Source organism: Manacus vitellinus, unplaced genomic scaffold (assembly GCF_001715985.3).
Source record: "Manacus vitellinus isolate BGI_N305 unplaced genomic scaffold, ASM171598v3 scaffold_3_pilon, whole genome shotgun sequence".
In the NCBI taxonomy this organism is placed as follows: Eukaryota; Metazoa; Chordata; class Aves; order Passeriformes; family Pipridae; genus Manacus; species Manacus vitellinus.
In genome coordinates, this window is record NW_021940535.1 from 40,835,993 (window position 1) to 40,848,080 (window position 12,088).

General features: G+C 37.8%; 1 protein-coding gene across 7 annotated transcripts in view; it reads left to right on the forward strand.

Moving 5' to 3' along the window:
- The window catches only part of SVIL (supervillin), a 108,100-nt gene that overhangs the window by 66,212 nt on the left and 29,800 nt on the right, over positions 1-12,088 (forward strand). For 6 of the 7 annotated variants that reach the window (XM_018075312.3, XM_018075311.3, XM_018075310.3 and 3 more), the window contains 3 exons: positions 1,039-1,609; positions 3,072-3,291; positions 8,592-8,721. In XM_018075312.3, coding sequence (XP_017930801.2) covers positions 1,039-1,609; positions 3,072-3,291; positions 8,592-8,721 — 921 coding nt within the window. The remainder of the gene's footprint in view (positions 1-1,038; positions 1,610-3,071; positions 3,292-8,591; positions 8,722-12,088) is intronic. The other variant, XM_018075309.3, reaches the window with a different exon arrangement.

The following is a 12,088-nucleotide window of genomic DNA, read 5'->3' on the forward strand; positions in this document are numbered from 1 at the left end:
TTTTCTTAATCTTTCTTTGGACTCTTTGACCTAACATAGTTGTCTTTGCTCTGCTTTCCAATTTGCTTAATTAATGATTGTGTTGTCCACGCTTTATGGAATCTGCATGCACATTTTACACTCTGAGCTGATTTCCTCCTGCTGGTGTGATCTTGTCTATAACTTTTGCATGCTGTTCACTAGCTTTGCAGTTTAAGAAAACAATAAAAAAAATAAATCTCCTGATGTGTATGAGGCATGTTTGTTACTCTCTTTCGTAGTTTTTGTATCCTTTGAAGAAGACAAAGCTAAGCTCTGCATTTCAGAAAAAAAATCCATCTTAACTGTATCTAGGAAAACTTTATAAAATTATTGTGCTAAAGAGTAGAAAAGATTATTTTTCCACTGTGGAGACTGGCAAAGCAAATTTGGAGGCATTTTTAATATACTTCTTAGGTTCAAATACTTTGCTCATGACAGCCAATATTTATACTTGAAAAAGTCCTTCTTGAGGATGATTTTATGTGGCTGAAGCATCAGGAATGTCTGCCCTGTGTGGGACAGCACGGAGCAGTCTGTCTCTGGCGCTGAGCAGGCTCTAGAGCTGGAAGATGCAGAACTGTGTAAGAGCAGAGCTGTGCCAAAGCTAATTAGTCCTGCTGAGATGCTGAGTTGATTAGCCTGGGCACATGGCATGTCATCCAGCATCTGGAACCTGAACTAATTTTTCTCCCCAGTCCCGTGCCAGTGTGAGCCTTTCCATGGAGCGCTGACACAACGTTATGTTGCATGCTACACATACACCCCTTATTACTAAAGATGTTGCTGTTCACATGCAGTCATTTTTGACTTGGGGGGAATTATCCATCTGCAGCCAAATTATAGGGGCATTGCTGTTTTCCTTATCTGTTTCTAGTCCATCTTGATAGAGCACTATATTTATATGGAATAATACCTCTGAAGAACTGACATGATTAGACTGGTTTTTTTTGGAATTGATAATTTCAAAGCTTTTAAGTCCTATTTGTGTTCTTTGGTTGTTTTTTTTTTTCCTCATAGGTACAAAATGAAAGTGGAAAAATCACTCCCCTGTCAACTGCAGTTGCAACATCAGTTTCAACGATGGCATCTGCCCTCGCTCCATTGTTTGCTGGAGACCTGCACATGAAGCCAGCTAGTGATGGGAGCGTGAGTGCTGCTGCTAGAGCTGATTTGAGGTTCCACTCTTCAGCAGAAAACTTGGACTCATCAGGAAAACGCACACAGAAGTCAGAACAGTGGCAGCCCTCAGTGGAAGCACTAGAAAGCAGAAGAGCATCAAAGAAACATGAAGAAGAGAGGAAGAGGTTTCTAGCACATGAAGCTAATGAAATTACAAAATACAGTTCCTTTGAGGAAGAAACCACACATCCTGTTCCTGAAAAAACAGGAGACCGCCATAAAGAGACAACATACAGCTTCCTGAGGAAGGGCAGCTTGGAACTGTTTAGTTCACAAGGACTTTTTCAGCCTCTTGAACAGAAGGAAATTAATACTGGCATGCAAGGTAAATGGGAAGTCAAAGAAGGCCAGTCCTTTGAAGAAAAGATGGATTTTGAAAGTGTTATGAAAAGCAAGACTTGGCAAAGAGGTGCAGTATATACTTGCTGTTGGTGTAGTCTCATTCAGCAAATGGTGTTTCAAGCTTTATCAATGCTGGTTATGTTTTCTTTTTTTAACACTGCTTAAAAGCAGAGAAATACCTGTGAAGTCTTAAATTTTGCAAATACAGTTTTTTATTTTTTTATTCTTTCACTTCTTCAGTCTTTAAAGATGGCTCAATTTTATTCAGATTTTCTTACTTTGAAAGAAGCGGTATTATATGCTGAAGCTAAGATTTATCCTTTCTTTTGCCCTTGCCCCTGCACTTCAAAATGCTGAACAAACTAAACTTGCTGCTCTAGATCAAGCGCTTGCCCTTAATTTTTGCCTTATTGTGCATATATAGTTATGAATTCACTACATATATGCATACATAGCTAGTAGCAGATAATTTTCAGAGAATTAATTTTGCAAAATTAATATTCTTTTCCTTTTATTGTGGTGACAAATACAAACCAAGAAATTCTATATGCATAGCATAATTTAAACTTAAAAAGTAAGCTTGCCCATCTTTAAATAAAGGATTTCAGAAATAATCGGTGGATTTGATCATTGCTCGAAGTCTTCTATTCTGTTGAATTTAGAAGGATGTTGTATTGGGTTTGTGGTTTATTATGATGGGTGACAGGACCACAGTACCCTGTAGCACTGAAAGCATTTTTGTCTTTGTTTTGTGAAGTTAATTTATTTTAAATTTAATGGTCCTCACACAGGCATGGAGTGGATGGTATAGTTCTGCCTGTATTCCTCAAAAGCAGTATCCATTCTATCCAGTTAGCTTTTGATGACTGCAGGGGAGATGGAGACTGGGATAAAACAGGAGTAGTCATGTATCAGAGAGATGCTGTGCTTATAAAATTTCAAGAAGAAAAATGAAGATTGCTTATATTTCTTTAAGGATAACTGTAATGGTGCATTTATCTTTCATTAAGATGTTTTTTCCTGTGGTTTAATTGCTACTTGAAGAAACAAACCCAAAAAACCCCCCAACACCCTCCCAGAAAATAATGCCTCTATTTATTGAATGTCCTCCTAGTAGGCTACTTATTATGCATTAAACTGCTTTACCAATAAGTTAATTTCTTGTTTAAATTCTGTCTGCTTCTCTTCCCTTGCTCTTTGTTCCCTCTCACTTTTATTTCTCCATTTGTTTTCCTGCTGGTGTGATAATGGGAGCAGCAGTTTGTACCTCATCCATATGAAGTTCAGAACTGTGTGTTGAACATGATATTCTGTGGCTTCATGTGAACATTAGTCAGAAACAGCCAGTCTCTGCAGCAAATAATACTTCACGATTAATCTTTTTAATTTAGCTCAGCCAGAATTTTTTCCCTGTTAATAGAGTATGTGATATGAACATTTAAAAAAAGTCTGCTGCTTCAGTGTTAGTAATGTGAAGTATCTGAGTATAGAACTAAGTCTAATGCAGCACTTCTCTTTTGAATGGGCAGACCCCGCTGAGCCTGCTTCTGAACTCACCAGCACATCAGCAATGAGGACGGTTTCACAAACTGCAGCTGCGGCATCCTGTAGACTGCAGGAACTCTCTGAGCAATTGGAAGGCAAATTTTATAAGAATTCCTGTGAGATGTTTTCCATTGGAGAGAGCAAAGCACAAACAACTGAGGATGTCCTTGATAATTCCGGCAAAACTATGTCAATTAAGGAAAGGTACTTAAATTCCATTTTTTTTTTAATGATCTCTGTAAATACAGTTATTAGACTGATGATGGTATAAAAAGAAGCTTTAAAACTGTTTCTGAAAAACCTAAGTAGTGATTATTAGGCTTTATTATTACTAACAGCAGAAACATGCAGCTAATCTGCCTGACATCCTTATAAAGCAGATGATGGTGAATGAGAATTACCATTTAAGAGAACATAAAAACCTGATTTTGAAAGAGCTACCTGAATAACCAATAACTATTTCAGAAAATTAAAGTTGTAAAAAATACATTTATACTCATACACTTAATTTACTTCCCCAGGTTCTGCTTTCAGTTACAACACCTATAATGTGTTTGTGGTTTTTTAAATAACCATTTCTTTTTGGTCTATGTGGGTCTCCTAACTAAGCTGAGTACAGGGAGTTAGGGACAGACTCTCTGATATTGCCCCCTCTTCTTCAGAAATACATGGTTGCCATTTTGACTTCCAAGAACTTACTGTAGGGATTTTTAAAAGGATAGTAATTTAGACAGGTTTGTAGGAATATTAGAAATACTTTTTCCAACCCCAGATCATTCTGATCTGAAACAAAATGTTAAATGTCCTGTGCTTGTGCAGACAGTAGGAGTTCAGGGCTGGACCTTAAATAGCTGCTGTAGTACTTCTAAAAGTTTTTCTGATTTAGTTAAAACTTTGAGAATATAAATTCAATCCCAAATTTGTAGCAGTCCAGTGAGTAAAATTATGACTGTTTGCTTCAGGTTGACAGATAGGCCTATTTGTACTTCAGTTTTTCTGCAGTGAAAGCAGAACCAATAAATAAAAATAGCTGCTTGATTAAACTTTCAGTCTGTAAAAATATTCCCTCACTTGGTGAGGTGGGTATGATATTAGGAACTCAACCATTTTTTTAAATTTTACACATGATTCCAAAGTACACTTCTTAAATTCATATATTTCCAGGAGGTGAGTCATCCACATTTAAAAAGCATCCCCACTCCCTGTTTTCCCCTTTACACAAAGGTGGTGCAGGGGCAGCTACAGCAGCTGTGTAGTCTTAGCGCCCTTCTGAAGGATGTACTTACCTTTTTCAGTTTACTGTTGTTTTGTTTAAAGCAACTTTCACCCCTCTTCCCATACTCCTAATGTAAACATGTCAATTGTCTGGGCAGACAAGGTTCAAGATCCATAACTTCTGGTTTATAGGTTGTAAATGATCTCCCTTCCCTGATCCTGGTGTGGAAAAAGAGGTTGGAGGAAGATCCAAGTATTAGTAGCTGCTTTCGTCCTAGCTTTAATGCCTCAGCTGAGTTGATCTCTTGAGGAAAGAAAGTAGAAGGCTGTCAGTCACACTCACAACCAGGAATTGCTTTTGTTAGGACTACGAGACTGTCTAGTCAGTCCCAGAGCTGACAGAAGAAAATACCTGCTGTCTTGTCAGGAATTTGTATATCGTGATTCCACAATACCTGTAAATGACTGAGATGGTATCAAAATGTTTTAGACTTCCAAAATGCCACAGTAGTCTGCTTCTTGTCCCAGAATTTAAAAACTACAACCCGTCATTTTCTTTTTCTTGGCTGTAGGTGATGCCAAGTATTCATAAACATCAAAGAACATTTTTGCTAAGGATAAACTTTTTTTTTTTCCCCCTTTTACATTTACTAACTTCATCTTCCCATCCAGCGGATTTTTCTGGCTGTGTCAGACATTCTTTCACCTTTTGGAAGAACAACTTTTCCACACATGTAATGGTATTTGGGCAGGATGCATGAATGCTGGTCTGGATGAAAGTGATTTCTCAAAGACTTGCTTCACTGAACTAATATTATCCTTGTGGAGTGAGTGCATGCCTGGCATTTTCAGAATTATGTATATTATATGGAAGAATGAAAATCATGATTTTTCAAGGAAGAAAGATGCCTCTCTTCTCCTGTCTTTGTGCATTTATGGAGACCAAAGTTGCTAGAAGGCCCATCCTATCAGCTCCGCTTTAGAAGTCAACTGCATGCCATAATCACCATTTAAAAAAGTTACAGATAACTAATTTCTGGTGGTCCTCTTACCATCATTCACACCTTCTGAGAAGGAATCTTAACTTAATTTTCAACCTTTTTTGATGTATGGATGCCAGAGCAATACTTTCTTATGAAGTTTGGTCCTCACTATATTGAATTTATGCACTCTTTTAACAGTCAACTTCCTTTTTGTAGTTATGTATCTCACATTGCCCTCCAGGATTTATGATTTATCTGAAAAGTGTTAGTCAAGTGCAGCCAACAGAGTACATGTGAAAGACAAGCCTATGTCCAGTTTGCTCTATCTCAAGGGTAACACTAGCAGCTAAGATACTAAAATATTGTCACAGAAGAAAGATGTGTCATTTTGGACATTTTTTGCCAAGACTTTTACCAAGGCCTTTCATGCAACACTCTTTTTTAAGGCAAAACCATTGTTCAAATCTTGTTTCGGTTTCCCTTCAGTATTAATCCAATGTTTTGCCTTCAGCTCTGGAAGCTTTTGCTTTGAAGCCATCCTGGCACCTCTGGGAAGATGATCATTCAATCTTGATGTCACATATTCTATCTCAATAGCAGGGGAAAGAAGGATACAGAGCAAGCTGTCAAAGATGGGCAGACATACAAAAGCTTTTTTCTTCAAGAGAAGAGTAAAACTTTTTTTTTCGGAATGGAAAAGGAACTTTTGTAGGCAAAAGCAGTATAACTGAACAGTTAAAATAATGAATACTTGATTATTCATTATTTATTGAAAGTGGAAAACTAGAGGTATGCAATGAAACTAGTAAGAAGCAGGTCTTAAACAAATCTAAGCATTATACCTAATAATTGACTTATTTTTGAAGACTTTCCAAAGAATCAACTTTTGTCTACTTTGAGTTAAGCTACTGAGCTGGTGGACTTGCTTGTATGAACCAATTCAGTAGTTCTTGCATCTTTATTCATACGAAAGGGCACCCTCCACCCAATTGTTGCTGAGTCAGGGCAGTCTGACTTTATTGCCACTTCCATTGTTTGAAAGAAGTGCATGGCTTTTGGTTTTGCACAGCAGTGAAGTTTTCATTGGCATACAGAGCATACACATTTCTTTAAGTGGTGATTTCATTGCTCAAAACAGACAAATGTGTGTTCTCACTTGTAGGGTGAGTTGTTTTATTACACATACCATTGGAGAGTGGAGGGCTGGTATGAATCCATCCTCATGGCAGAGAAGAAAACAAAGTCTCCAGAGACACAAGTATTCTTAGAATTATAGATTTTTCTCTCCCTGATCAACCAGGCTATTTGGGTCAAAGGTGAGATACCCTGCAGTAAAGCCAGCTTAGAAAAAAAAAAAAGACTTTTTTTCCCCTGCCTGCTAAAGACATTTTTAAAAACAAACCCATCTTAGGCCAAAGCTGACCAATATACCTTCCAGTTTCAATTATCACAGATCGTATCTAAGCAAAACTGACATGAGAGAACATAGCTACTGAAGATAATTAATTGCATGGTGGCAATTCAGTCCCATCTCGGTCTCCTCCACAGTTTCACACATGCATGGATGCACTCCAGAAGATTAGTTCTGGGCAGTGAATTCTTGTATCCCTTCTGGAAACAATGGCCATGACCTCAACTCCTTATTGTGAGTCCTTCTCACCCCTACTCATCCCATGCTGTGAGGTATGAAGCAATCAGGCAATGTGAAGCCTGCCAGCACTGCCTGCCTGGGCAGGAAGAGAGGAAATAACTGCTTTCTTGAATACTAACATTTTTACTGCCATTGTATTCTGTGGATTACTGTTCTCTGCATTCTTAGTTTTTCTCAAATGCCCGCCTTAGGCCCAATTGATCATCCTCGATAGGTCAGTAGCATAGTTGCACCCCTTGGATTTTTGCAGGAAGCAGCTGCCTGAAACTTGGTTTCTGGCTAAACATATTCAGCTCTTTCCTCCTCCTCAGAGTTTCAAGACAAGACTTACTGTGAGGGTAACAGTAATCACATCTCTAAAAAAGGATTTCCATATCTTGTGGTCAGAATAGGTTTAACTGCTGAACCTGTTCAAATATTAATAGTGTTAAGGGTTTTGTATAATACTTACTGAAATACTTACTTAATGAAATTTTAAAAAGGTATGTAGTAAGACTTAATTCAACTAAAATAAAAATTATGTAGGGGACCGATACAACTGTTTGCACAAGTGCTGCAGATACATGTGTTATGGATACTCAGAATGATTTCTAGAATGTAGAAAATTCATACAGATGTTAATTTCTGAGAAAGGTAAGCTGAAGACCATGCCTGAGTAGACCTCGTATTCCTGTCTGTCTTACCCTACCCTACTAATCACCTCAAGGTTTGTATGGACAAATAGATTCTAATTCTAGCAAGATAAATCTACATGTTGTCCCCACCAGAGCCAGTCAGTGTCTTTTTGAGCTATGTTCAGAATTTTGCTCAAGATTAGGAAACAGCACTTGGAAAAGATCCTACTTACTGAGATTAATGGTAATCCACATTATAAATATGAGGCATCCTTTAAATGAGTTGAATCTTGCTAATAGATTTCACAGCTGTAGTGTAGTTAGCACCAAGTTATTAGAGCACTGGTGCTGCTGATCTGTGTCACAGCAACGCCTGAACTAAGCAAGGAGATACTAAGTGATCCAGGGGAGTCTGATAGTAACCTCAGTCCCTGGAGTTGTAGTGAAGGTAGTAACTGTAGAGTTGTCCTTTGATGTGCCTGTTGAGACCTAATTGGTGTGTGCCTGCTGAACAGACCTCTTTCTTCTTGCGTTTTGAAGAAAATAATTTTTAATTTTTTTTTTATGAGTACAAAGAAGACTAAAGGTAGGATGCGTATTTGTAACTTTGTCATCCACAGGATAAGTATCCATAGCCAAGCTAGTCCATCTCTGTGCCTTATCAACAGAAGGGAGGGGAAAAAAAGCAGTTACTAATCTAACCTATTTATATGTCTACTTTAGGGCGATCTGCGTTGTACCTTGGTCTCCTTGACTGTATTGGCAATTTCCGCTGATTATACAAATTAACTGGGGTGCCTATGTCAAATCTAGATGTCTGTGTTTTGACAGATGATTCCCGTTCAACATGTACAGTAAAGGCTTTGTGTTCGTTTGTGAGCCTTGTATATGTGTATGAAATGTAAATAACTATAGTTAATGTTAGAAAACCTAATTTCAAATTATCTTGAATGCAGCATTAATGCAACAGTAAGATTATCTTTTGAGGATAATGGGAAGTACAGTGTTTAAAGCTACCTGTTGACATGGTTTTCCTTCTAGGTTGGCATTGCTGAAGAAGAGTGGTGAAGAAGATTGGAAGAGCAGGCTCAGCAAAAAGCAGGAGTATGCAAAAGTCCCTGCTGCTGATCGTAGTATGCAGATGCAAGAAGTTGAGCAGCTGTTGAAGAAGGTAGCTGTCCTTGTTTGGAAAAAACATCTTGCTTGAAATGCTTTTGCTTTTTGAAGACGCATCCAACTAGACAGGCATGCCTAATATTAGCTACTAGCTCCCGTTATTCCTCTTATTGTCGGGCTTGTTTAGAAAACAATTCTCCCAACATAAGAGATCATTAAATGAGAATAGCTTCACTGTCTTGGGACATATAATATTGGTTACAATGTCTTCACATCAGGAGATTATGAACTAGTAAATGGGTCTGTAAGGCTTCTGGAACATGTATAATGATTTAAGCCCTTTCCCCTTACCCTCCACCCACACCCCTCCCACAATGAAATTGCCTTAAGACTTCATTCAGGTGTTTTCTTATTTATGGGTGGGCTTGTAAAAATTTCACATTCCTAAAGCTGTGTCATCTCTATGCAAACACTGGGGTTTTGACCAGTAATTTTGGATCCTAGAACCACTGAGGAAATGCAGGTACCAGAGCCATTTGGCTTTTGGTTATCTTGCATGATCTTTTCAGGTTTTGGATAGCCAAAACTGTCAGGACAGGGATTTTCTGTCTTATCGGTGTTAATGAATAGAGAGAGAGATGGATAGAAAGATGTAGAGAGGAAAGGGAGGTCCACATTGTTAGCACACTCTGGTTATGTCTATACATGAGTAAGTTATGTTGGCCAGCAGAATTGAATCTGTAAATCAGAATGATTACTACTGAGGACCTACTATCTATGCTATACTTGCTTCTTTTGGTTAGCCTGAAGCAAAACTTCAGACTAAATTTAGTCTGGTCCTGTGACCTGACTGCCTTTACCAGCATTAGTGTTACATGGGAATCTGGGAGGGCACTTGGGGGCTTAGTTTCATGCAAAAGTCTGTGCATTCTGCAGTGTGAACCAAAGCACAGAAAGTGAGCATGACTGGGAGATTTGCTTCAAAATGGACTGACTGCTGCCTCAAAATATGGGGCCAATGTGGACTTGTTTCCCTTCTGAGTCTAGTATTTTGAAAATGACAATGTCAGATGAAATAGGCCGTTTCCAACGCCTTTACTATTTGAAGGAGTATTTCCCAGATGACAGTGAAAATAAAATTTGTGTTACAAATTTTACTAATGGTGACAGTAATCTTTGGATCCAATTATTTGTGAAAGTCCTGCTTCTATTAAATAGTATAGACAAACAGTAACAAAAAGTCTCCTGTTCCATCACTATATTACAAGTAAGGTCATGATCTGTCATTACTGAAGGTAAATCTGTGCCTGAACATATGGTTCATCAATTGTTGCATTAACTGGATAGAAAACAAAAAAGCTGATTTTTGCAGTTTGGTTTATATAGTTTGATTTGGTTTTGCCCTGCAGACTTGTTCAAAAATCCAGTTGCTAGTTTGAAACATATCTTAAAGTAAAAATAGTTTCAGCAAAGGAAGCAAAATTTTGGTCACATTTTTAACAGGCTAGTCTCCAAAATGACAACTGTTGAAATCAGATAACAAATGTACTCCAGCTAGAGACAATGGGGTTGAGAAAAAGCTTTTAACAGCTGCCAAGTTTTAGTCAGAGGCAAATCCTTTGTTCTCTCTTCTCAGTCCTCAGCACCCATATCCTCCCTGCTGTGTTTCCATGTGCAGCAACTTCACTCAGTATAGCACGAGTTAGGCTTTTAAAGCGAGTAAGGGAGCATGAAGTGCTTGAAGGACACAAGCTTTGAAGTGACAGTGCTAGCAGTGGGAGTTTCTGTGACACTGGGTCACCCACTCTAATAGCTCATATTAGCTCTTGGCTGTTTAGAGCCAAAATCAAAGTATTTGCATGTCTGCCAATGGTTGAAAATTTGGGTATGTAAGATACACAACTCCTTGAACTGTATTGATATTTGTGATGCTGATTCATTATGTGATATATGAGAGATAATGTAAACCTTTAATAAGTTGACCACACTGTTTACAAGACACCATGTCAGCTGCCCTTAAATCTAGAAATACTCGTTTTGATAATTAGTCAATGTGATGGCTGTTATCCTTTGAGAACCATGAAGCAGTGTGCCACTGAATTCTGTCTGTAGAACTTTGAGACTGTGGTGTACTTGAGAATCTTGGTTCTTTCTGTTGCTGGATTGCAAAAAAAAAATGCAGAAATTGTATTGATTACTGCATTTTGAGCTAGTTATACAATTTCCACACATGGCAGCTGTGCATCGACAGCAAGGCTATGTAAACTTCTGTCGTGCCCTGGTGGTTCAAAGCAATGCCTGACATTTTTAATTGCAGTATGGCGCTCCTGGTAATGTAGCCAGACACCTTTTTGGGTTTTCTTTTGTGTGTGTGTCCCTCCCTTAAAAGGTTATCTAACCTGCTCTGGAGATTTGATTACTGAAGTATGGCTGTATAAATTAGAAGTTATTAAAGTACATTTAGATTTCATATAAACAACGAAAGTGGAAAGATTCATACTCTTTATAAAATAGTTATATTAAATAGTGCTGTTTCAACACTTCTAGTTGAAAGACTTCTGCACAGTTCTCTGCATGGTGAGATATTTCTCCAAATGTGTTATAGTAATTTATATGTAGACTAAACTGTAGAAAAACCCCATAAAATTCATGAAAAAGCTGACAGAGCAACCTCAAATGGGGAAAAAAAGAAGGGACTAAGGAATTAACTAAAGGCAGTACAAATGAGGGGGGGAAGTGGAGATTTACTTGGAGGTCCAGCATCTGTTTTGATGATTGCTGCACACAGGAGGAAAGTTTTTTGGAAGCTATGAGCCTTCTTAAGTTATTTATATATATTGTAAAACATACTTGGACAATTCAAAGAATAGCTCTAACATCAGGGGAACAACTGTACACTGATGAATGTCTTAATGGAAAAAAGATCCCTTTTATTTGGGAAAAATATTTTGGATTTAGTATATTTGTGTTCATCAGTTTAGGATGGATGGAAGATTTCCAGTTTGTTGGGCTTTCTTCATGAGTAGAAAAATTTACTAACTTTAAAATCTTCCCCTGGTATCAAAATAGCAAGATTTACGGGAATGAAAATTTCTTATTTTATAGTCAGCCATTTTTAAGAGAGTCCCTGATTAATGTGGTTACCAGATGCATTGCAATTGCATTGGTGACTGACATTTGAAACACTTAATTCTTACATTAAGTTTAAATTGCAGCTCAGGACTGATGTTAAAGGCTAGGGCTGAGCAGTCATTTCAAAATTATTCAGAGGTGAAGTGTGTAAAAACCTTAAAGGGGGTGAACCCTTAAAAAGTGACTTTTAGGCAAAATATTAGTCTCTTGCTTTGGTAGTAGTTTTATCCATTTCAAATATGGCATCCACTAAGTGCTTGTATCTCATTCTCATCAAAGCTGAAACTAAT